The sequence below is a fragment of the Corvus kubaryi genome, unplaced genomic scaffold (assembly GCF_017639235.1).
Source record: "Corvus kubaryi isolate FWS band 111438036 unplaced genomic scaffold, C.kubaryi_AGA036_p1.0 74, whole genome shotgun sequence".
In the NCBI taxonomy this organism is placed as follows: Eukaryota; Metazoa; Chordata; class Aves; order Passeriformes; family Corvidae; genus Corvus; species Corvus kubaryi.
The window spans coordinates 13829996-13857189 of record NW_024582061.1 but is presented as its reverse complement, the minus strand read 5'-3'; the positions used below and the strand labels follow the sequence as shown (position 1 = coordinate 13857189).

General features: G+C 39.5%; 1 protein-coding gene across 4 annotated transcripts in view; it reads left to right on the top strand.

Annotated features, from left to right (window-relative positions):
* Positions 1-27194, top strand: part of LARGE1 (LARGE xylosyl- and glucuronyltransferase 1) — a 265931-nt gene that overhangs the window by 118080 nt on the left and 120657 nt on the right. For 3 of the 4 annotated variants that reach the window (XM_042051231.1, XM_042051230.1, XM_042051233.1), the window contains 3 exons: positions 7342-7643; positions 13834-13916; positions 23396-23519. In XM_042051231.1, the coding sequence (XP_041907165.1) occupies positions 7342-7643; positions 13834-13916; positions 23396-23519 (509 nt within the window). Of the gene's footprint in view, positions 1-897; positions 904-7341; positions 7644-13833; positions 13917-23395; positions 23520-27194 lie in introns of those variants that run through there. The other variant, XM_042051232.1, reaches the window with a different exon arrangement.

The window sequence follows — 27194 nt, the reverse complement described above, 5'->3', positions numbered from 1 at the left end:
ATATCTGATAAAAAATCAGTTCTTACAAACTTACTCTATCTTTGTAGAAGGAGCATTTGTAATATATTAAAGCTAAATACTTTTTAAAAGGTAAATGTTGAGTAAGTTAATGGAAAAAAGAGGTTCCATATTACATGTCAATGGAGTCTGATCACCAAAAATATGATTGTAGTCCTGGAGTAGATATTTTGCCACACTGAAGCTAATTCTGAAAGCACTGTTGACTTCCATGAACAACTCATTGCTATTTAATATAATTTTAACTTTTGCAAATAGTCTAACTAGTTGCCCTTAACTAACTTATGTACTGTTGTTGTAGGGGTATTTCTTCTGCCATGACTTATTTTTACATCTACTATTTTAAAATGATGTGTGTTTCATTTCTGATGTCATAGCCATGACATGTAACCTACCATCTGTATCACTGCTGAGCTCTTTCTTTCCTCTGCAAAGTGTGTTAGCAATTTTGCTGTATATACTACATGACGATCTGGTATGACATTTTTCTTCATGAGGAGGACAGGAAACTAACTCCTGAGTTATTTTATCTCTTGTCATAAGTGAAGATAAATGTCATAACACTGATCAGCCTTCATGTGTCCTGAATATGCAGTTATTTGCATTTTGCCTTCACTTTTCTTTGGGACTGAAGTGTCTGAAGTGACAGGTGCAGCAAATGAAGTGCTGAGAATGTGTGTGGAGAAAAAAAGACTCAATACTGAAAGATATTAATAACTTTTGTGATGTTACGTCATCAGAGGAATAACACTGATGTCTGCCTGTTTAATCTTCAGATACATTTATAAAGAAGAACAATCACTGATTTGAAAATTTGTTCTTTGCTGCTTGACTTTATATGTGTGCTCCTGGCTGTTGTTGGTTTGAGCTCTATGAGATTTGAAGGTTTTTACAGATCTTGGTACTGCTAAGGAAGAAATGCTGTGGTGCAGAATTTGGATTTTTTTTACTTACTTATTTATCCTTGAACAAGCCTTGATGTTCAGTCAGTATTCAGACAGTCTCATTTTTCAGCAGCCTCAATCAAAATACCAGCACATGGTTCTCTGATGGCATCTCTGTGCTAAGGGAGATTAAGGGATATAACAAGCTTTTGAGCAGGTTTCAGCATCACCAACCAGCCTGAACTAATACTGCAGCTTTTCTGTATATGTGCTGAAAGTCCACTTTTAAGATTGCGTGTAACACTGCTAACAGGTGACTTCCAGCAAGGCACACAAATTTTGCTATTAACTAAATTTTAAACTGTTAGTTGAAAGAGAGTGACTTTCCTAGAGGCTGACCACCTGCATTCCCTTAGACCTCCCTTTTTCAACCCATCTCCTATGTTTATATAAAGCCAAACTTTTGCTTTACTTTTTGCTTTACATTTTTTATAACCAAATAAGCAGATCTTTTGCTTTACTGTTTATTGTTGTTTGATTAAAAAACCATTCAGGTCTGTTGATATTAAGCCTACGATGGACTGAAACCAAAGTGATATGGCGGCTACATGGAGGCACAGATAGTTTTGTTACAGATTCCATAAAGATCTTCCCAATGCTTTTTCGTGTTTCCTTATCCCTTAAGGGACTGTGCCTCTGAACTTCTTGGGTATTAACCAGATCTGGGCATGCCTTGTCTGTCATGGAATTATGAAAACATCGGGGACTGAACAGATAAATGTAATCTACACGTTGTGTGTGTTTATCTGTATTTTTGACACTACAGTTAATCAGGGGGCATGGCTGTTACTGATGACAAAGTATCACATTCAGGAGATGAAATTCTTGTCTGGAGGAAGTAAGATGGGAAAAAGCTTAGCAGAGAATCACATAACGAGACTGAATTTTCCTCCACATCTGGAGGTCACTGGGAACTAATGGACCAAATCTGTCCACTGGAGTTTCCACGTGTCTTTTAAGGTGACCAGGCTACCTTGTCACAGACCTGTTGTTGCCCATTTTTTACGTTGTAAGCAAGCTAAGGTAAGTGTTTAGAGGAATATGCAAAGCTGTCTTTTGTATTATTCTGGTTGAAATGAATTGTTGCATTTTTCCTCTTCTGCAGGGTTATGAATGTTTTCCACTGTAGCTTGTAGATGCCAGTGTGTGCAAGTGCATTTCTTCTGAATGGTTGGCCGGATGAGGATAAGGAAGGGTATGCAAAGCAGACTCTCTTGCCCAGGTTCCCCAAATCCAAGAGCTGTACAATCAGGAAATGCATTATAACATCCATTGTTGCTTCAGCAGGGAAAGCGTGCTTTACATATGCAAATACTGCTCAAAAGTTTAACTTAATAATTATCAGCTGGAGTCTCTATTGATGAGCAGCTGAGGCTAATCATCAGCAACAGAATGGGAATTAACTGCTACTAGGCTTGCATTGAGCATGCTTGTCTCTAGCTTGCGGTTACTGTGGCAATTGTAGAAACATAGATATATATATTTTCTAAGCTTATATAAACTTATTTCTTGTACTTTCTGTCCTTGTAAAAAACACTGTAAAGTGCTGTATTTTAGGCTTTTCCCCTTCCTATCTCTTCCACAGTTTATTACTGAGCAGGAGCCAATATAGAATAGCTCCAGTCTTTTACGTCCCACTGCCATGAATGATAGTCACAGTACCATGTACAGCTGCAGTGACACATTTGGACACATGCTTTACCTCAGAGAGCTGTAATGGCTGCCTGCTGCTGATTATGTATTCTGTTATATCAGGGCCAGTAGTCACCTTAACACAAAGCTCACATCTGAACAGAGAGGAATACCTGGGTGTAAAATATCCAAATGGTTAATAAAAAAGGAGATGCTGCTTCTCCATAGGAAAAATTTCAGATTAACGAATCCCATTGTTTTCCCTCCCACTCCTACTGTACACCAGGGAAATTCAGCTGGCTACAAATACTTACCCTGCAGATATCATTCATATGCCTTTTCCTAAGTGTGCTTTATTATTCACATCACACTCCTACAGGCCCTCCACAGCTTCCCTTCTAATTATTCCCTGCTTGCCCATTCCTATGAATAACCAGTGGCATTCATCCACATTTTGCCGTTTAAAGCATTTAGTAGTCCGTCCTACTATGAATCGGATTTCTCATTTTCCAGGAGGTGCCACAATTTATTTAAATTCATCCAGATTGAAACTCTAAAGATTTATAATTGAGTTGGAGAAGGTTTCAGCCTCAGGGCACAGGCACCCACTAGGCAGTGGTTTGTCTCTATCCCCATAGTGGAGGTGGTGGAGGGGAGTGCTTCAGGGCAGAGGTAATTGGGCTGGCTCAGACCAGCTTAAGCTGAGTTGGATGTGTTGCACTGCAGGAGATGAGAAGCACTGTGTGACCCTCTGGGTCAGCTTAAGCTGTGGGAATGGTAACCTCTAACTGAACGGTGATTTGTGTCTGTCCCTGATCTAGAAGGGCTCATTTATTTGTACCCCAAGTTAATAGTGCTAATTGTGATGAGGTTGTTTATGACAAAAAGTCACTGCTAAGGGATGGCCAGTCATCACCTCTGTAGAAAAGTGTGTTTGCCAAAAATCCTTCAAGCAACACCTCAGAGTTTGGTATCATGGTCAGAGGACAGAAGGGGCATTGACCCTCTCCTGTCATGGGATGCTCTGTAGTGTACTTGCTGAGTGTTGTTGTTGTTGATTTCCCTGCAATACCCCTTCAGGATCTGAACATGTGAACAGTTCAGGCTGTCACATTGGCAGTCTTGACCTGCTTGCAAAGCTTTTGAAAAGAAAGAGAATACCCGTCTACCTTTGGGGAGAAGGAATTTCCTTTTCTCCTCTTTCTCCTCCGCTTCCCAACTGCTAAAGAAGTGGTTTGCCAAAAAAAGTCAACATCTTTACAGGAATGGGACTTGGAGAAAATAACAATTTGTCAAGAGCACAGATGGCTTATTTAGAATCTAATAGGTATTAAGACATTATTTTCCTCAGGCTTTACTCCTGATATTGATAATGTGTTATCTTTGCCAAGTTCCCCTCTCGATAATACGTTATCTTCGTCAAGCCAAGTCCCTGATAAAATCTTTTTTCCCTCAGTGCTCACTCTGATAAGATACTATTTTCTTACATCTCCACTGCCAGTGGAAAGGAGGGAAATGTTATTTTTAGTCCTTTTCTTGAAGAGGCATATATATTGCCAAGGCAATGCAAAACAGGGAAAGACAATGAGATGAACAAAAAAAGTTATTGTATTCTAGGCAAGGAAATGAACAAATATTTTAAGACTTATGGGCCCTTGTTTTGAATATGCTAATGAGTCAACATTCATAATTAGCTAATGAGCCAATATTTCTTTTGAAAAAAGCAAACTATTAAAAAAAGCCACATCTGTTTCCAAGAAGGATGTCTATGTTTAGATTTTCTTGCCCTGTTTCTTCCTGCATTCTGTTGCTATGTGCTTTGTTGCAGGGATGTCTCCTGCAACATGCTTTAGACAGCGAGGCCCGTGGAAAGAAATAGGGAGGGATTCTTGATAGATGTTTTAGAGATCTTTATTTTCCAGCCACATGGCCGGGGTCCTGCTGAAGAGCTGAACAATCACGGGACAAGTAGGGTCCTCCCCACACAGGGGAACACAAAACAACCAATAATGTACAAAATGGTATCTTTTTCTAAAAGATAAAAACAACCCTTTTAATTTTGGCAAAGCAGCGTTTATGACCCATTGATTTATGTCCATAGCATAGCTAATGATACATTTAATTTTTTTCCATATTTTGAAATTTTGATGAAGGTTGTTCTGAGATTTACTTCCATATCTTGCTACCTTTTCTGGTAATTATTTGAAGGTAGCAGAATTCAGTGACAAGGATAGGAAGCGATGAGTAACATCTGTGTCAGCTGGATAAGCACCAAGTGAGGAGTTATGATTCCCAGTGAAGTCTTTGGCTAGATTTGCATTGTAATTGTGTATCTGATGATAACACAGGTTGTGTTTTTCTTTTTACCTTAGAGTGTCTACACAATACACTCTTGCTGTCCAGTAATAGGGATACAATAGAATCACAACCAAATGAGTCTTAGTTTTCCTAGCTTGAGCATCAGCAGAAATAAGGCAACTTCAGTTCCTATGCCTTCTAAGCTTGGTGGGGAAAGATAACTCAGAATTCTCTTGCATGTCTAATTGGAACATGGCTCTGTTCTTTATGTCCTCTATTGTTGCATCCATTGTTTTCAGGCTTTTCAAATATCTTATTTAATTTTAATAACTATTTGCTGGAGCATTCAAGTTTCAAGGTATCAGTGGCCAAACCCCAGAGTGTGTTTTGAGACATTTTTCAGGCTCAGATTTATCCATAACCTTTGCTAATGGTAAAAATAATAAATTACACAATTTTTGTAGGAGATAGTCTGGAAGAGAATGCAAGATGTTCTATCCAAATGATGATAAAAATCAAGATAATGATTTATATACTTAACAGGAGGTATGTATACATGTATAACTCAAAAATGTAAATTAGAATTGAGGTTTTGATTTCTACAGCTGTTTTTTTCATGAACTCAGTTTAGAGGACTGCTCATCATTCCTGTAAATGTGAAACAATGAAGAACAAGCAATGAGCAGATCTTTGTAGCAGGGAGATAGTTTTGAGTTGGTAGGTGAAAAATGTGGTTGTTACGGAGAACTTCTAAACAATAACTGCATGATTTCCCTTTTATAAACCACCAGGCTGGTTTTTGTTTCATAAAACCAAAGGGACTCTGTGCACTGGAAAAATCATTAAATAGCAAACATGCCCCTGTACTTAGCACTGGTGAGGCCACACCTTGAATCCTGTGCTCAGTTCTGGACATTGAGGTGCTGGATCATATCCAGAGAAGGGCTGTGAAGCTGAGAAAGGGTCTGGAGCATAAGTCCTGTGAGGAGCAGCTGAGGGAGCTGGGGGCTTTACCCTGGAGAAATGGAGGCTCAGGGGGAGACCTTATTGCTGTCTACATCTGCCTGAAAGGAGGGTGCAGCCAGGTGAGGGTCGTCCTCTTCTCACAGGCAACCAGTGACAGGATGAAATGAATTGACTTCAAGTTGTGCCACTGGAGATTTTGTTGAATATTAGGAAAAATGACTTAATGGAAAAGGTGGTCAAGCACTGGAATAGGCTGTTTGGGGAAATGGTGACACCACAATGCCTTGAATATTCAAAAAACGTGGATATGGACATGGTTTAATGATGAACATGTTGGTGCTGGATTAACAGTTGGACTCAATGACCTTAGAGGTTTTTTTCAACCTTACAATTCTATAATTCTGTGATTTAATACATGCAAGTAGAAAGTTATATCGGAGAAATACTTTAGTACAAGATACATATCATCACTGCAAAGGAATTTCTTGCTATTTATGATGCTGTGGATAACTCTCACTGTCTTTTGCTTTGCTTCAATTTGATTTTGTTTGAATATTTTTGAGCAGTAGTTTAGGGTGAAGGGGTTTTACCAGCTTTCGAGAATTTGTAGTCTGGGTGTATATACTTCTAGCTTTATTAAAATTAGGTGAAAATGTGTCTCCTTTGAAAACACATCTGCTGCATCCCTATTTGCTCCTTTGAAATTTGGTAGCAATAATGTACTGAGAAGTGATGGTAGAATGTGTTGCTTTGGTTGTGGACCCTGGTTTCCCGTAACTTCCCTGGTTTATACTTCAGCTCATTTTTGATGCTTACTTGAGCAAAGAAAATACCAATTTCATATTTCTGGTTTACAGCTTTTTAGTTGAAGGTGTTGAATTGAACCTTTTTACTTTTTTCAAAATTCCCTTGAGTCTATTTAAGCCAAAATACTTTCCACAATTTGACCCACATGTGTATTGAACATTTCTATCCTGAACTTCTTATTTCTCAGCAAGCACATAATACTATGTTGCTGAGTAAAACCCATCTGTTCCTCACATGTGAATCAGCTGGGGCTACTGTTTGGCACGAAATGCTTGCCAAAATGCTGTCATTTGACTGTGGAGGAAGTGGGAATAGAAAAATTATTTCATCTTGCATACATTTCTAAAATATATTTAACTGTATATTAATTGTCATTGAATTAAATCCTCATGTTCTTGACTGTCTTCCCAGACTGGAGACTGGCAGGCAGCCCTATGAGAACGAAGAAACACATGCTTATCTTTTAGTGTGGTTTTAAAATTAGTAGGACCTGTAGCTCGTAGAACTTCAGTGTTTGTCTGAGTTTACTGTGCACTTAGGCATGGCCTGGAAGTGCCAAGTCTGCCTAAAACATGGCCGTATTTGAAACGCGTCCCTGCCTCACAACGCCGACGTTCAAGGGAAATGCAGCTTCGAGCATGTTCTGACAGGAGCGCTGTGTTTCCTTGTCGTGCAGATGGGAAGCCGGTGTCGCTGTCCCCACTGGAGTCCCAGCCCCACAGCCCTCGGTACACGGCGTCGAGCCAGCGGGAGCGCGAGAGCCTGGAAGTGCGCATGCGGGAGGTGGAGGAGGAGAACCGCGTGCTGCGCAAGCAGCTCAGCCTGGCGCAGAGCCGAGGCCCCGCGCACCACCGCGGCAACCACTCCAAAACCTACTCCATGGAAGAGGGCACGGGCGACAGCGAGAGCCTGCGGGCCGGCATCGTGGCGGGGAACAGCTCCGAGTGCGGCCAGCAGCCAGCGGTGGAAAAGTGTGAGGTAAAGAAACAAAAGGAACCTGCCAGAAACAAAGCGTGGTAGATTTGATCCTATAAGGACATTGCACATCCCTGTCTCCTTCCCCCTGAAACCTTTTTCTCCAAAACCAGCCTCTTAAAGGTCTACTGCATGTAACATTGCAGATAAGTTTTTATTATTCTTTTTAAAAAAACCTTTAACACATTTAATCCTCGGAATATCTTCTGAATTATTGTTTCATCACACCTTTTTGTCTTTTTCATTCTTGTGTCCCCAAACCTGGACACAAGCCTTGACAAATCAAAGCCTTGTTTCTAGCTGACTTCACTGCAGCTCTGCTGATAAAGACCTGTGGCAAACTGACCCCGTGTGTTATAAATAATAATGTCTCCAGAGTGCTTAGAAAGGCTTATTTCTTTGTTTCTGTGCCTATATTGGAACAGTTCAGGGTTTATGATTAATTAAATTGTGGCTCATGGAGCCAGCCTGTGCTTTTGACTCACTTTCAGGAGTGTATCTGGATGTTACTGTGGGAGCAGGTGTTTTGTGCGAGCCGTGCACAAGCGGTGGGCTTGGCTGCAGGGAACGGGAGATCTGCTTCTAAGTTTTGATGCGGTTGGTTTGGTTTGGTTTTCCTCATTTTATGTCAGTACTTTTGTGGATGTCATCCAGATACTGTCAGATGTCTGAATGATGACAGGTCCAAATATGGATAGATCGAAACCAGAAAGTCTTGCTTAAAGGCCTTGTGCCAATCCCAGCTGATAAAGTTATCAAAAATAACTTCCTCCATTTATTTCTACAAAGAGGGTAATACCCTATCACCTTTTATCTTGCTTTCTGCCACTTGGAAGATAAAAGTTGAAAGAAAATCAGTGGGAGAGTAAAAAGAAATCCTAATTATCTGTTCAGATAAACTCTATTCAATGGGAAAATATCAAATACAGTTTGAAAATGAATTACTGCTTTCCAGTTGGATATTTTTGTCCATCAGTGTAGAAAAAAGGAAGCAACATTATCATAAGGAGGGGGAAAAGGAGGTTTTTGTTTTTCATTTTCTCTCCTCCAGATAATGAGGGTCTGATTTTCCTCACTGTGAGATTTTTGGCATTTCTTTTAATCAGACCATCAATCAGCAAACCTCACTTTTCCCTTATTATTATATCAAGGAGTGATGAGCTGAATCTCCAGTCTTGGTTGTTCAATGTACCAACCAATCTGGGACACAAAAATAGTAGCTTGAAGTAGGGATAGTTTAAGTGGCCTTACAGTTTATAACGTGTTTTGCCAATGAGTTTACTTGCTCAGTGGGGTTTAGCTCTCTGCTGGAGGCAATGCTTATATAAAATACAAAATCTCACATTATTTGTCATCCCCCTATCTCACCTCACACTATTTTGAACTCAACTGCTTACTCTTTTCTTAAGGAATTCACTCAGTAATTCAGTTACAGCAATGGAAGTTAAAATTAAACTTCCCTATTATCAGATTTGCCAAGGGTCTCATCATTTATCCTATTAGTGTAGATTCTGGTCCTGTGTTTGTGTGAGGGGCATCTTGACGCCATTCACTCTGTGGTTTTTTTCAGCATGTCAGATGTGTAAACAAAATTTTTTAGCTTTTGACCCTGGGATAAATCACAGCAAGCATCAACAAATTGGATAGTGAAAAACAAGGGCTCTTATAAAGAAGACTGTGGCTCTAGGGGAGACTAAGTATGCTAGGAATAGGTTGTTCATTTCCTTGAGTCTGTTCTTAGAGATTTACTGATGATAACATTTTAGAATCTAATTTGGGATGGTCTTTAATGGTGATTAAAATGTTTGAAAATGCAGTTACAAAGAAAGAACATTAAATCTCTGATAAAGCATAATCTGTGTGATAATAATTGTGATCTATATCAAATAGCTGTGGGTTTGTTGCATTCCAGCCACAGCTTCCTACTCTGTTGCATCACAGGAGAACTCTTCTGATACTGTAAAATGGACCAGCATTATACTGCAAGAAAAAATCAGCCACCCAAGACAAGGGGCTTCTCCCGGGAGGGAGCAGATGCCTGTCATGACTTCCCAGTGGTAGACAATTCTAACACAAACCTTGGAAATAAAAGTAAGCGTAGTCCTTATGCAAATGTCAGCACCAACAACAGGCTTCAGAAGGAGAGTATAATGGCAGTGAAAGCTAACAAAATTATATGCCTCTTTCTTACAGTGTTATCCCAGTATCTTTCCAGCTTGTGCCTCCATAAACTGAGCATTTACTTGAATTAAGTGTGCATTTATAAATATTTTTGAAAGAGATTATACATTAGGAAATGGATAATTAGCAGTGTAGCATTTAGTGGCTTAGCAAAATACTTAGCATTTGAAGCATTTTTAGAGGCATATTTGTATTGTTACTGTTCCTCAACAGTGTTGTTCAATAGGGTTAAGTGTGTAGTTCTCACAGCCATCTAGAACAGGCCCTCACCAACTTCAGCAGTGTAACACATGTGAAGCAGATGTTATCTGCCACTGGAAAAAAAAAACAAACCTGGAAACAAACACAAACATTTTGTTACATACTTGTAATATCTCTTAATCACGTTCAATGATTCTTTATGATGGATTAAATATCTACAGTGGAAAGCCTACTGGAAAATTATTGAAGTATGAAATGTCTTACCAAAGATTATTTTTAGCTATAAGGACTAATACGAGTTTTTAAAACTCATTATTTCATGATTCCAAAAAGTAGCCCAAGGAGGAAAAGTTATTACGTATGCTCATCTAGGCACTGTTTATTCCTCATCGGTATGGGATCTAATGCCCAGCTCTTTGTGTGGTTTTGGATATTTTCTTCACATTCATATCATCCCAGAACATGAAATACTGCTTTTAGAAACAGTTTGTCCTGGTCTGTAGTGGCTGAAGTAAGGGTTTCTGAACTGTGTTAGCATGCACCTAGTATGACTTAAACTCCCTTTCCTACAGAAGCTTAGCTTCCCTGAGTGCCTTGAAGCACCTAGGCCTGAGTGCTTCCTAAACTATTTACAATTAAAAATAGTTCAGTTTGTGTCCCTGATCCTCAGCCTATAGGGAGAATGATGTGATGAACTTCCACAGTGTTTTGATTACCTGTTCATATCTCCGTGTATAAACAGAGGAAGAATTCCTTGACTCTGGAAAGCAGGTGTATCGTCATTTCATTTGTTGCTGCAATGAGTTACGTTATCCAAAAGCACCTCCAGTGAATGACCTGAGTCCAGACTCTTGCAGCAAGTGGTGAACACGTCCATCACTCAGTTTAAAGAAAGCACTGTAGGAGGATGGACACTTTGAATGCTGTCAGTTTGGTCCTGCAGTGACTTCTGAATATGCATGCTAGAGCGTGACTAGAATTATCTAAAAGTATCATGAAATGCCAACAGTAAAGGGGCAAGTGTAGCATGCAGAGCCTTGGTGTGAGAAGTTTGGAGGGACATGATGAGCAAACAGGCAGGCTGACTCTCGTTTTGGAAGTTGGAGCATTCTTTGGTTATGTGGCTTCAGTCCTTGGTGTTAGCTGCAGTCACTGAGTCAGGAGGTTGTGTGAATCACAGTGGCCAGTTCTGGTGGGATGGGGGATACCGTCTTCCAGCCATCTGCAGATGGGAAAAAGGAGTTTGAGAGAGGTGACAGTTTTCAAAATCTGAGAGGTGATGCTTACAGTAGTATGCTCAGGAGGGTGCAAGTTCTATCAAGTGCTTCTTCCAGCCATTATTGCCATATCTTGCCAGAATCTGGGTACAGCCAGCTGCTCTCAATCCAAACATGCATTTGGAACAAGCATGGAGAAAACTGGAAACAGTATTTTTCCCCTTAGGATACAAACATCTGCAGACAGTTCAGGTTGATTACTTCATTTTGGTTTATCCGTTTTTCCACTAACTTTGTAACAGTTAAACAATGAGAGAGAGGAAAGTGAATCAGAGAAAGGAGAGGAATAGGCTGAGTCTTGCAGCATGCTGCAGGCAAAAACTTGGAAAGAAAAGGTCTAGATTTCTGTTCTCTTTGCAAATTATTGCTCTTTTCTTTAACTGATTGCAGGCAGGAGTAGAAGTGATACGTAATATCAAACACCACAGAGAGGCTGAGCAGAAGGTACATGGATACCTGTGTCTCTGAGCTGGAAAAGAACGTTCAGAAGAGTAGCAAGTCCTGCTCTCACTGTGTCCTGGCTCAGGCAGCATCCAATGCAACAGCAGCTACTAGAAGACAGCGAGGAATGCATGCTTTCAATTCTGAAACAAACTGATTTAGTAAAAGGAGAACAGATGTGGGCAGGCACTTGACAGAATAAACTCTGATTTGGGGGGCAGTTGGAAGGTAGAGAGAGCTGCTTTGAGGCGAGCTTTTCTGGCAAGTGTAGGTAGTATAAAACAATGTTGACAGTATATGACAGTGCTGTTCTGGGAAAAACCCTAAAATGTTTCTCTCTGGTCTAGTGCCTTCAGGTGAAATGTTTAAAGCAAGGGTGAAACTGTTATCAGTTAATTTGATTTTAATTGGCACTGAGGGGAACCATCATAGGTCTTCCAAAAGCCTTCTAGGGACCAGGTGACAATCAGAGAGGAGGCAGTATGTGCAGGATCAGGAATCAGTGCACCCACAGCAACCCATGCCAATGAGTACAGTGCAAATTCCTGCTGCAATAAAAGTCATTAATAAGCAACCTCTGTTCTCCCCTCTTATCACAAGAGAGAAACACAATCAATTTTTGCTAAGTGTTGAGCTCAGCTCCCATTGACTTTAACATAAATTTAAAGTGCTAATACCTCACAGAGCTGCTGCCAAAATGCACTGCAATATCTTTTCTTTCTCACACCTCTCTGGACAGATAGCTTTCTTATTAATTCAAGTCCTCTTAAAACATCAGATCTTAAATATGCCTGAGCTTGTGAAGCAGTCTACGGCTGGAGGCAGCTGTGATGTTCATGTGGACGTTCTACAGTGGCACAGCCACTTGGCAGTTTTATGATTCAAATTGTGCCCTGTACCAGGCGATCTTAATGGATGGGGCTGGGGACTCTTCAGATGTGCCCAGCACATCCCACTTCTTGTGCAAGTGTGCTTCTGTTACAAGCCAGGCTTTGGGAATCTATGACTATGTGAGGAGGCAGAATTCCTCATTTGTTCTCAGCATAGTGGGCATTCTGTGGAAAATGAGAGCCGTGTGTGTGAGAAACCAGCTAACCAAGCTTCAAATGGAAGCCAAATGAGGCTTCCCTGCAGTTTCACAGCTGTGTCCCCAATGGCAGCTTTGTGCAGACAGCGTGGTGAACTCTGCTTCATTTTTGTGACCACTAAGAAACAGAAGATTACAGAACCTGGAGTCAGAACTTGCTAGGATTATTTTTTTTTGTCCCTGGGGAATAGAAATGGCTAATTTTAAAAGCAGAGCAGAGTAACGTAATAGCATTTTTCAGATTAGTACTTACTGCCTAAATAATGACTCGTAGCGCCTTTTCAATTTTCCCTTTCCTCCTGAAGAGATGAGGAAATCTCTGACTCATGTTAAAAGGGAGGTAAAAAGGCGCAGAGTAAGTGATAATTTACCACTGTCATGAGGTCGAGAGAATGTGTTTGTGGGGGTTGCATTTAACTTCACATTAACCCTGCCCAGTACAGCCCATACTGGTAGTCACAGGCAGAGAGAGGTGGCCTCTTGCCTTCACAGCCTGTTTCCCATCACATCACTGGGATGCATCCAGCCCTGGCAAACCAGTTGTCACAGACCATCTCTGTAGTGGCTGTGCATAAGACAGAAATAATACAAAATTTCTGAGATCATACCTGCTTTTAATTATCAGACATAATGTTAAACTTTAGTTCAGAAGATGAAAAATGTCTGCATGTTTGCATACTCAGAATTTTGTGTGCCACTTACTTGGGGAGGGTGTCTGTACCTACATGCACACGTATGTCTTAGCTAATAAATGCAATTCTGTTCAAACATCTGATGTAATGTAGGGATAGTAATGACTTTGGAATGATGATGGTGCTATAACTCAATTAAGATGTTTTTAACAAACTGCCTCAAGCAGGCTGCAAACAGCTGCAAAACACCCACTCGAATCTCTTAACAATTGCAGCGCTAAACAACACCGGTGTCAGGGTTTGCTCTCCTTAAGGAGGGACGAACACAGGAGCAGGCTTTAATTTTTGTTCTTTTTGTTCCTTTTCTCCCACAGACTATCCACGTTGCCATTGTCTGTGCAGGGTACAATGCCAGTCGGGATGTTGTCACACTTGTCAAGTCTGTCTTATTTCACAGGTAAAGGTCGCTTTCTTTTCTTGTATATTGTATATCTGATTATGACAAAGTGAGCTTTTTCCAGGTTTACTCTCTTACTTCAAACGAAACTCAGATTCTCTTCCCTGGTTCCTTTTTCTTTTTAAGGGATGAAGCATTTAATTTATGACCATCACAAATAGATTCAACTGTGTGAAGATTTCTACAATGAATTAGAGTGATCAGAGATCCACCTGCTACCCCTGTTGCATTGTGGGAATAGGGACAGTATCTGTCTTCACTGTAAAGCATCTGAACACTCCTGAATGCTGTAAAATACTGATAATAACAGCATTGTATTAATTTATCCTATTTCTGGTATCAGTTTATAGCACAGGTGTAGATGATAAGTTCACACTGGTTGCTTGAATATCCCAGCTTCCAATTTTGACATTTGTTTTTGAAGTAAACCTGCTGTTACAGTCAGTGTATACTATTTCATTAAATTCAGATGATTTATTCTGGCTTTGGAATGGCTGCTTATAGCCCCTCAGAAGGTTTTGCAACCTGGTTTTAGCACTGTTAGCTCCCAGATTTGAGAGGCATAAATGTACAATGAAAACAAAATAACCAATTCCCTTAATAGACAGCAGCTCTAGAAAAAGAGAATTCACATTAAGCTATGTGTGGGTGTATGTGTATATCCCTTGTCCAGTTTAGAAATCTCAGAGATGCTTTCCAATAATGTTGCAGAAAGTGGATTAAAATTAAGGAAGTGATCAGTCTGTTTGACTCAGGACAAATAGACTAATAAAATATGCTTACAGTACAAACAGTTTGCTAAAGAGGTAGTTTCAATATGCTGCTTTATTTGAAAGACAGTTTTGTGCAAGGGTGAATGACTCTTGTTCATGTCATGTGGTAGTATCTTCTTGCATCTAGCATGAGTGGGGCATTCCAGTCCCACACTTTGCTCCTTATGTTTGCCTCCAGTCTCCTGCTGGAAGCTGTAGTAGCCACTCCCTGACAATGGTTTTAGTACACCATTTTATCATTTTTGGTAACCTTCATAAAATACTGTAAATACTCACCTTGTCCAATATGAAAAAAGACTCAGTAAGTACTGTTTAATCAAAATATGAGAGCAACTTCCATTATCAACACACAGTCTTTGCAAGTCTTTTGAGAGGTAGCATGCTCATGTTAGATGAGGGGTAGGACCAGAAGAACAATGCTAAAGTAAACATAACAAAAGCAAAAAACCAGTAAAAATCCATGTCATTCTCCATGCAGAATTTTTCTGAATGTTAAATTTCTTTTAAATGTAAAACTGTATCTATTTCTGATAAGAAGTTTGAATTATTCAGTGTAAACTTTATATTGCAAGGATGTGGGGAAGTTTTGTCCATTTTAATTGTTTTTAAGGGATTTAATGGAAAATTGCACTTTTGTGGTGACACAAGTTATCCTAGTGGTTAGCTTCTCCCTGTTTTTCTATCCTAATACTTGCATCCATTTTGAGAAGACTTTAATCTCTCTGTGTCCAAATGTTCTGCAAATAATAGGAATCTCACAGCTCAAAGGTTTAAACAGCCTCTCTCTTTGTTCCTTAAAGAAGTGTCCCTGTTTTACATAAGCCACTCATCTGAATTATTAGCAAATTTATAAACAATTCTGCCATATAACTAAATTATTAAATAATAATTAATTAAAATATTAAACCAAAACAAAGGTAATTAATATTGGTATTTCTAAGTCTGATGGATTCTGCCTCTGTCAAGAACATATTTGTTGTTTGGCCTGCACCTACTGTTCATCTCAAAGGATTTGTCGAGTTCAGCAGAGGTGGTCAAGATAAAGTCCAGTATGCTAATGAAACGTTAGTACATTCAAGATAACCTATCTCCCTTGTTTGCTCAGAACATACTTAAAGACAAATCTAAGTCCATTCCTGCCTAGAGCTAGCTTTTCTCCCTAGGCATTAAATTGTTGGCTACAAAAAGAAGATATTCTCAAAAAAAAGACAGAGCTTCTTACAGACCTTTCTTATCTTCTAGAAAACACAGGCTTCTTAAGCATCTCTTGATGCTATGGCTACGTGGCCATGCTTCAGTAGCACTCCTTTCTTGGATCTTTATCTTTGGAATGGCAGTTGTGTAGAAGGATGCAGAATAAGCAAAAATAAACAACGAACTCTGCTGAATATTGATTTAGAACTAAGTTTCCTTGCATTGGTTGCCATGTGCAAACAATGTTGTCTTGGAGATTAGTATGCACTTCAGGAATGGTGATGATTGGAAAGAAGGCTTCTTTTAGTTGCTAGGATCTATTTAATTGTAGGAATCAAGGATGGAGACAGGTCATGATACTGCATTAGGAGGATTGAGTTGGGAGAGTTGGAAGTGGTTGATTCAGGTAGTGAATGCTTCTTGACGTCAGCATCAAGTTTACCTCTGACTTGAGGGTCATCACTGAAAACAGGCATGGAGATGTCTCTTCTCCTAACCCATAATATGCACCAGGGAGTGCATCCTAGCTGGCATTGTCCAATAAGCCAAGCAGAACAGACATTTGAAAGGACCATATGCTTCCAGTGGAGAAGTTTGCTTAACAAGAAGTTTGCTGTCCTAATCTCTTAAATTAGGCTACTGGTCCTTTATTTGTAGGATCACCACATTCAATCTCAAATATAGTTTTCCAAGAACAGAAAAAATATGCTGCCAGACATATTGTCATAGAGATTTTGTTTTTCCTTCAACACACCCTGAATCCAATCTACTGATTAAACAACTGAGCCCTCAAAGCAACCAGGCTTAATGTCCTCACCTGTCCTCCTGCACTTCACTTGGTGTTTGTTTTAAGACGCTGATTTCAATTAACCTGTCTGGAATTCGTGGATATGTCATGTCCTTCTTTTACCATTTCTATATAGGATAGTAATTAAGGCATGTTTTAGCATGCATTTTGATACAAAACTACATACCTAAATTCCCTACTCGTGTAGGAAATCCCTACTTCTCTAATAGAAAAGCTCTGAGAAAAGGAGGCCATGCCAGTCTAATCCCAAGGAGCATTAACATATTTGTTATACCCCCAACTTTGAGCTAGAGTGCTAGATAGAGACACAAAACAGCAGGAGTGCTGGGTCATTAAGGATAAAAGCTACAGGATTTTCTGTAGATGGAGTGTGCTGTCTCTTCTCTCTTGCATGAATGTACAGCAAATCCTGCATATTGAACATTTCAGCTCTTCACAGGCCAGAACCATCAAGTTTCAGATTCAAGTCATACCATATATATTATGAGACTTAGGCAAGCTACTTGTGCAGACCATTTGAGAAACTATACCTATCTTCAGGTTCCAGAGAGTGGGAAAAAGGGAGGAAAGGGGTAGTGTGATTGATTCCGTATAAGAACACCATAGTTCAGAAATGTGTTTCATTCCCAGTGATAAAGGAGCTTGATTCCAGTTTTGTCTTTGAAAAACGTATGCTCCAGCCACAAAATCCAGCAGCTTTTAACACCCAGTTTGACATAACTGACAGTCTGTTCTCAGGAGGAGACTCAGCAGAGCTGGGATAGTGCAGGGTTTGCAGTCTGATAAATATGCATTGGCAGTGCTGCACAGAGGGAGGCTTGTAGAATGAATACTCAGTCCTACTCTGCAACTTTCCCGCTTTCCTTTCTTGCACATCCAGCTCCCAATTATGACGGATTTTATAAAGCCATTGCAGGGAAGAAAAATTATCACTGAGCTGGTTTAGCGCAAGCCAATCTCATATCACCGTGTCCTAAGAGCAGCCTAACTTAAGTTTTTTCCAAACCAAAAGACCAAACACTAAAAATTAATTATAGTGGGTTGAAGGCAGAATGAAGTGCAAATGCTTTTGGAAACAGTGCTTGTAGTAGTATGCTAAAAAGCACCTGCATTTCTTTTTCAAAATTGAAGCAGTTTCCTGTGGCTGATAACTTTCCTTGAATCTTTTGCGACTATTGGTCCAAGTCACATTGGTGATTTTCAATGTTTTACTCCATTTCTGAAAATTGTAAACCTTAGATTGCCACTGAAATAACCCACAATTATAGTTTCATATTGAAAAGATAGTTTCTCTCTCTGCTCAGGTAAATCTTGAGTAAGAGCTAAAATGGTATTTAGTATACTCTTATCTTTTCCAAAGACGTGCTAAACACTATGTTTCATTTGGAAACTAAGAAAAATACAAAATTACACAATTATAGCATATTTCTGGCAGTTAGGTTAGCCTGACAATCTGTAAAAAATTAACTTCTTTTTTGTGCCAGCAAATACTGGGTTGTTTTTTGTGTCCTTTTTTTTCCTCTGCTATGTCAGTCCCTCTTTTTCAGAGGAGTCATTGCATTTACTTCTTTAGCTGTACTTTACAACAATAGTGGCATAGTAATGTGGGAGTTTGTAAGGAATGTAAAAAAGCCAGACAACTTGACAAATGCTTTTTATTATTAAATTGCCTCTTCGCTTTAAGAAGGCTGCTTGTAACCTTAAAGTTAAGCATATGTCTGAGCATTTTAAGAACAGGATATGAAGCTGTGTTACAGAATGCTGTATGAATAATGAACTCTTTTTTTTTTTTTTTTTCTTAGAACAAGTAGAATAAGGCAAAAGAAATGAAAATCTAAATTAAATTAAAAGGATGACATGTAATTTCCAAGTAAGAGTCACAAGTCAACACTGGCTGGTAATTAAAGCTTATATAATCTAATGGCTATATTCCATGGAGACCACTTTGCCTTAATGGAGTTAATTTGAGAATTCAAAACCTCTTTCAGTGTTTCCAACTTTTCTAATGTGTCAGTCTGTTTTGTGGGAGATTATTCTGGCAAAAACTATAAAGCATGACCTGGTTTCTCTGATCCATATAAATGCATCAATACTACACACTTCTTTTTGTTTTCTCTAACAATAGTGGCATAATGGAGAAAGCAATGTTTAAAAAAAATCTGTCCATGAAATCTCTTAGTACTTCCCAAAGAATTTCTGTAAGTTAACACAAAGCAAGAAGATCCATGAGTGATGCAGAAAGTGTCTATTTAAGATCTCTCCAATAGTTTGAGGAGTGTTTGCATCAATACTTGGTGTCAAGGGGTATAAAAATCCTTGAAGATTTTCACATTAAAATTTTTCGCATATGAGAGAAGGATTGTCATATGGGCATTAGGAAAAAAAGTTTCCCAAACTGCCTTTTATAATTCCTGTTTGAAGTTCTTGTAACCATTTGTTACAAGATATAAAAGGTATTACCTTGTTGTGCTTCCCTTAATAAACTGTAGGTTTTGGAAATAAACCCCTGGGCTACTGACCTTTTTATATTCTTAGAAAATAAAATTCCTCTGTTGCAGACAGAGAACTGTGTAACCAAGCAGCCAAGCAGCTGCCTTTTGAATTACTAACAATTGAGCTATGGAATAGTACAGAAGGGAGGAGTGAGTCTTGGTTCACTACTCCCTTTTTCAATTGTAGATTTTTGTATTTAACTCTGGCGTGGCTATTTGAAAAGAAAGGGTCACAGATGCTTGAGCAAGCAGATCATAAATCTGATGAAGAATAAGAAGTTTTGAAATGCAAGAATAAGACATCATGATACGAAAAAATGTAGAGAAATGGGTACCTTGGAATAGACTTCTAAAGTCATGGCCTGACTTCTAAAATTATTGACTTCTTTTCATTCTACTAACTTTATAGGCCCTCAGCAGTTCTGAAAATGAGGGCATTCATTCAAACTCCTATATTTAGGTCTGAGAGCCTGTATTTAAGCATCCATGCTTGAAAATCTTGTCTAGAATCTCCCTTTGTTCACTTTTGAGGAAAGTAATTTAGGAAAATAAATGTGTGCTCTTTACATATGGTTTACTTTGTCAGATAGTGTTCTGATCTTAAGATAAGTGGAAATAAGTTAGTATATGAAGATACGCAGTTTTCTGAATAGAGTACTTAAAACCTCAAGTTTCCACTTGATGGGAAATAGCCATATTTTGAAACTACATTTTACCACATTAAGACATTAGTGCATCAGCATTTTCCATGTAGCAGAAACTGAAAAGTTGTAGTTGGTAGAAATTAAAATGTTCAAAATCATTGAAGTAAATAAGATTAAGTATTTCTGGACCTTGGGAGAAATTCTATGGCTGTTTCAATAGCTGCTTCTGTAGCAAAGAATCTGGAAAACTGGGGCTCAGGGTTCTGAAACCTGGGACACTAGAAACCTTTATTTCCAAACAGACTAATTCACATGAATACTGGGAGTTTTCCAAAACCTGTTGGTTTTGTGGGAGAAGTTTATCACAATTGCCATATATTGACCCATGTTGTTCTATAGTTGCATATACTGTCACCGTTACAGTGTAGGGATTTCTATCTGTACAAGATACAACCAGCCTCTACTATGTCTGTTTGTTTACTTCTCTTGATGTGCCCAGTGGAAGATGAGCAAAATGTCCAAGTTTAATGAAGTTCAGCTTTCAGTGGAATCCTTCACAATATCCTGATTGTCACTCCTGATTCTTAGAGCCAGTGATTCAATCATGTTGTCAGATAATTATGGCATCCCTTTCACATATTTCTTGAGAACGATTTCTTGTCTTGCATAATCTCTTCTGCATCTTTTATAATGAATGTTGGTTGATCTTTAAGCTTCTAAAGTTGTTTCATAAACACTTTGAAGCAATCCATATCTTCTAGGCTTCGCATATTGCAGACAGCAGAAGAGGTGAAAGATGTCATCTGTGCATCTGTGTGTATGCTAGTACAGTTACCTTCAGAAGGTCTTCCAGCTTTGAGTCTGTGCACTGTTGGCTTCTAGCACCGTGCTAAACCTCACATTTCACGGAACTGAAATCTCGTCTGGAGTAAAATTTTCTGTGGCTGATGCACATTTAGTTGTAGATGTCATCAGGTCACTATACTGTTTTGGGGATGTATTTTTGTAAGTGATAATCTTCCGCTTTGCCTCTGAAACACACTTTCCTTCCAGCTGAATCTTTACCATGAGGCTAACAACTTGAAAGAGATTTCTGTGTGGGAGTACAGCTATCCTTTTTTCTTTCTCCCAGTAGGAGATGAACTAAAGTAAATGTCACTCACTTGTTCCCATTTAAGTTTCATACACTCTGGGTCATTCAGATAAGTATAAACTGCTACTGAACATCTGAGTGTCTTTGTGTCAGATTTTTTCTTTTCAACTAGTGCGTTTCATCTTGAAATATTTTATATCAATTCCATTTAACTAAATGATCATTTCAAAGAAGACTGAGCTTTCTTTTTTTTTAACTGTTTTTTTGCTCTTCTTATTCTACTTTAGAATATAAGATAAATAACCCTGGAATAAAAAAGGGAAGGAAATTACTGAAGAGCACCTGCTGGGAAATAGTCCTACCAGAATCCAGGCTCAGCCCCTGCTTAGCAGAGGGACCTATGTGGGATGTGTATGTTGACATTAAACATCTATTTGTCTTGAGATACTGCTTTGCCTGTACCCAAAGCCACTGGTGTTGTACTTTGTTTCTCTTGGCCTTGTCTCTGCTAATGAGATGTATTTCCTGATCACCGCTATTTCCTGATTTTTTCTTGGCAAGGTGCCTGGTTACTGCGGAATCTGCATGAGCCAGGATGTCCTCTTCTACTCTCCTGCTGGGCTGGTGAAGCAGATGTAATTGCTGTGTTCCCTTTAGCTTGGTAATGGGACACTCAGCAGCTGGCAGCTTACACCTTTCCCTCTCCCCTCCTCCCTCCAGGACAAGCTGGAGATTGAAAGACCTTTGTCTTTTGAAAAGCACGTTGTGGCTTAGTGTTTTGGATATTGTTAAATGCAGATCAGCTGTGGGTTTATTCTGCCATCATGGTTATCTCATATCTAAGGCCTCTACCCAGCCCTTTCCTGCTTTTCCTGTAAGCATGTAACATGATCCACAGTGTCCTTGAAGCCAGTACAGCAGCTTCAGTGGCAACCCCAGGTGCTGGGTTGGATCTTAGGTGCAGTATTTCTGACACTGCAAAATCCAGTCATACATTGCTTCTCACAACAATCTCCTCTTTCTGCTGAGGGGTCTGTTACAATAATGTGAACCATTACATGTATTTTTACATTTTCCTGTGGACTTTGTTCAGTGGGAAGCAGTATTACTCATCAAAGCAAGAAGAGAAACATTAAAGAGGAAGGCACACATTGTTCATTAATGTAGAAAATGGAGGAAAAAAACCCTTCATTTTTTGGGTTAAGCCCAAAAATGTGATGGAGGTATATTGGCCTGAACTAACATAGTTTTCCTCACTTCTCATTCACACCGAAGAATGTAGTAGCATCAGTCATCTTCTGCTTTAATCAACATCTGAAACTAAATACTTCTCTTGTTAGATGAAAAATACCAATTAGCAAGTACACCCATTCCATAGAAATTAGAATCCACTGTTCTGCTCTAGGGATCAAAGAGAGGTTGAGCCAATGCTAGTCTAAACCATTTGTCTTCTAGTGGCTTTTGCAAAGTCTGTCCTTCTCTGCTGACAGGGAAAGTTGCTGAGCTAGGGATAAACATGGAAGACTACAATTTTTGACTGACTTCCACTGGCAGGTTTTTGTCCTCCTATCAGAAGTTAAGATCATATCTTGTTGCTTGCTATGCCTCAAAAATAAGGGAATTAAATGAGGTATTTATGAAGTCCAAGTTCACATTAATACAGAAAATCCATTCAGTTTGTCAGAGCTTGCCACTTTTACTGATACTGGCTTTACCCATCTTATTTGAAGCTTTTCAATTAGCCCAAGTCCTGTAACTACAGAGGTGAATCCAGATCTGGTGTTTTGAAGTAAAATGTTTCCTTTCCTCTTGCCTTTCTGTAACCATTCCTGCTCTTAGGAAAAAGGATCTGGTGAGATTTGCAGTCTCCATTCTATTCACTATGGCAGTGAATGGCTAGAAGGCACTCACCTGAAACATCTGGGTTTGAGCTCCTATGGGACAGCTGTTGATTCCCCATGTTTGCTTTGAAGAAAAGTTCTGTGTAAACTCAAGGGTCCCAGAATTTAACCTCATTCAAAAAGAACTGTGGAAGGTTATTTTTTAACCTTCTGTTGCACCCTCATTTCTCCACAGACACTGTTCTTACCACAAAGATAAATTTCCAGGTTCACCTAGAAACTGAAAGCAATCACTTCCAGAGCTCAGGTCCCCAAAGGGAGATTAACTTGGCCTTTTTTTTAAGGAGCTGGTACAAGGGACAAGACTCTCAGCTGTTACAAATAATCACATTCCACTGAAGTCAAAGGGTCTGTATGTTTATAACCACCCAGAAACTGATTGAATATTTCTACTATTGTCATGTGTGTTCAAATTGTGTCTCAGTATTTTGGCTACAGAGCAGGACTCCACCAGACATGCTGTACACTCAAAACTTGATGTCTTAGGTAAAGCTTTGTAAATTCTAATGTTGTCCTTTAAGAACAGGAATTGGAAACCTTTGAACTAATGCGTTTCTCTCCCTTCTCATATCAGGCGAAACCCACTCCACTTCCACCTCATTGCAGATGCAATTGCCAAACAGATCCTGGCAACTCTGTTCCAGACATGGATGGTCCCTGCTGTGCGCATAGACTTCTATGATGCAGATGAGCTCAAGGTAAAGACACACAGACACAGGTGTCAGTCGTGTACTTCTGGTTTGATGTCATGCTTTGTTACTTATCTCCCTTGGCTGGTGACTTGCAGGGGAACTACTACCTGAAATACTCTCCCTGATGACAATTGATTCTAACTGACATGATTGTAGCCCCAATTGCACTTAACTAGAAGATGCTAAATGGCTAAAATCAGCACCGTTTCTCTGCTAATGGAATATGTTGTTTAGCAGCTTAGAATTTTACCTGCTCTCAAGAGGATTCTGGCTGTCCATCTGGCCCCATTATGTTTTTCTAAGGGTACTTCTTCCTAGTAGCAATGGTGGAATCTAAAGTGTCTTATTCATCAAGCCCAAATCTGTTCTGGAAACACTCAACTGCCCTGCATTCCTTAAGCACAGGTGTGTGACACCCTAAGTACACATGCTGTGATGAGCTACCAGTAGTACAATAGCTACCTTTGTTGTCTGAATGCCCTTCCAAAAGGAATGAATATGAAAAGAGTTCAAAGGGGGAAAAAAAATCACTTACTCAAAATAATTGTCTTTTCATAGTTAAAAAGTTTAATTCAGAACATGGAACCACAGCATTGATTTTGAGCTGTATTTTTTTTACCTGTGGAGGTAGAATGAAGTATTCAGATTTCATCATTTGGAGTTCGTGGCAGTAATTTGTATGACTTATCAGACTGTTCTGAACAGCACCTGAAACAAGAAAAAAAACAAAAGGTAGCAAATTGCAGTACTAAGGGGTAAATTCAAAGCACACCACGTTGTGAAATATTGAATACAAAAAGCTTTAGAAAGAGATGGGAAAGGGAAATAAGTGATTCTTGAGAAAAATACTTTGTTTCTGGTTTTATTTTTTATTGGTTCTTCTACATGAAGCCATAAGCCAGTATTAACCTAATTAGCCAGAGATCTTCCTTCTGTTCTTTACAGCTTCATAGCAAGGAGGAGGTTTGTTCTTACAAATCTTGTATGTGCTTTTCTGCAAATTGTAGGGTTTTTAATTAGCCTCTCAGCTGGGGAAGACAGACCTCTTAGTGTTTTCCTTCTGGTCATTTGGGTATGGTCCAATCTAGTTAAGTAAATAATAACCAAGAGAGCTTACTTCAGTGATCCTGAAATTTCTGATTTATAGGCAAAGCACTGAGCAGATATGAGGCTACAGACCAAACTTGTTTTCTCCATCCCTCTTCACTCAGCCTTAATTTTTGTATGACTGGTGACCTAAATCCACACTAGACTATCTATAGTATGTAACCCATAGGCTTTGGATTGAGGAGCACTTTCTAACTGGATGCACGTATAATAGGCATAAATAGGCCTTCCCAGGTTTGCCACTCTTGTTCAGAGCTCACCATGCTGCATACCAAGCAATTTCCCTGATTTCAGTGGCCAAAAAACCACAGTGTATAGTACTGAGCATAGGGGAATGTGACAGACACTGCCAAAGGAGAGCAAGGAGTTATAAATATAAACAGAGTTTTTAAAAGCCAGGAATGATGCTGGCTCATATCCAGATCATTCTGTGGGTTTTAGCAAAGACAACAGAGGAGCTGTTTACAGGCAGCTGTAGGAGCTCATCTCATTTGTTTCCTGTGTAGCCCCTAGAGAGGATTTAATGATTGGTTTGGGTTCGTGTATTTCACCTGCACTCTTGGGAGCTATATTATGCTGCCTGGTGTTAAGAAAACATAGAGCTGATGCTGAATGTTTACTAGAAAGTCTGTCTTTCTCCGAAGTGATCTATGGATTCACTGTTACAGTACACTCTATGTTTCAGTTAAATGACCCTCCATAGTTCTTTTTTAAACCTGTAATCAATACCAATTCCTGACTTGTAAAAGGGTTTAGACTGAGCAATTGCATGAGAACTTTCTTCTTAGCTTTCATTCACCAATGTTCAGTTGTTTTGGAGCACATTTTGGCTGCTACAGAAAACTTTCCATTTCATGTTTGGTTTTTTCATGTCTGTTTTTTTCCCACTGGGTATGTATGAGCTTCCAGCATCTTCCTTCTCATGCAGCAGGAGCTGACATGTCAGAATAAGCCCTTAAGTCCTGGGAAAAGTCCTGCTTCTGCTCCTGTTCTGCTCAAACACTGGAAGGGAGCACATAATATTAGATCCTCCATAAATAGTATGGATGCTTTTTTATTTTCAAGTAGCTATTTAGAATTCAGGCAACAGTTTCCACTAGCATATTAATTTTTTAAAAGGCAGAATTTGGAGACTAAAATATTTGGTATTTGGCAATGTTTCTTAACATATCCTGCAGCTCTTAAAATACATGCTGTTAACTTAGAGTTTGAGCAATCAGTGTCCTGAAGGAAGGCATAGAAAATTAGGCTTGGCTGTGGCTGTTGTTTTCTCTCAGGTTTTAGAGGAAAACCGGACACTTCATTGCAAGAAAGAGAAGACAAGGTACCATAGATTATATCAGAATTTCTAAGGCCAGCAAACCAACATATCTACTTTGCTGCTGTGAATTAAGCATGCCAGATGGTCCTTTCAAAATTTAGAGAGGACTTATTTTTCCTTTTGCAAGGTGACACAGCTGTTCACATTCCTGTTGCACCACAAAGAGCCTAGATTCATTCTCTCCCTAGAAGCAGCCAAACTACCAGCAGCCTGCTTGGAAGAGGGATGGAGCACAGGAAAGAATGGCCAGGGAAAGGTGTATTTTTGCTTGAGGCACATGATAGGGGATGGGACAGGAGAGGAGGATACTTGACTGTGGAGCTGAGCCAAGATAACGGCATTTCCAGGAAAAGGAGCTGGCACAGTTGAGATGGCAGCTTGCTGGATGTATTTCTTTAAACCAGTTAGTTTGATGACTTTAACAGCCAGTTCTACTAAGATGCTTGTAACCTTCCCCAGCATAACTTGGCTTGTCTCCTCACTGCCTTGGCAATAACCACGAGGGAGATAGATGGGTGCTTAAAAGCTCTCCCTCAACCTACAAGCTGTTCAGATTGTGAACTCTGTCCCGTTAACTAAACTTGCTACATGCAGTTAGTAATCAGCAATAAGCATCCTTGAAGTGTGGGCTGCTGATAATGGTGCCAGTAATTGAACTGTTCTACAGCTACATACTTCATTCTTGCTCTGCTCAGTATGGCCCACACATAACTCTTCCAAATTTACGTGGCCGCATATGGCCACGACTGCAAACTGGAAAGTTACTTGGCAATGTAAATTCGCTTTATATGATCACTTTAGTCATGTTAGTCAGCTTTGGTCCTAATGCAGTAGATATATTTGTTACAGCAATGCATCCCACAAAATAACTGAAAATTGTCTTCTTTGAACATTAAATGAAAGAAAAAAAACTACCTGTGAAACATTCATCCATTACAGCTGTGACTTGCAAATATCAGGCTGCAGGATATTGTGGTTTTTTCAGTTCAGTCCCATGTGAAGAAACTCCAGAGCAAACTATTCAAGATGTGCAGCTTGGGCACTTGGCTTCTACCCTTCATTGTTTAACATGGAATCTCGTGTCAGTTCAGTCACAGGGAAATACAGGCATTAAACCCATTGTGATCTGCACTTTCCCAGAGCAGAAGGAACAGCTGATAAGGCTGTACTGTATGTGATGGGTGGAATACAGATGAGGTGAGTTTATTTTCCCAGATGTTGCCTGATGCACTGATGACAACATCAGGTGAGCT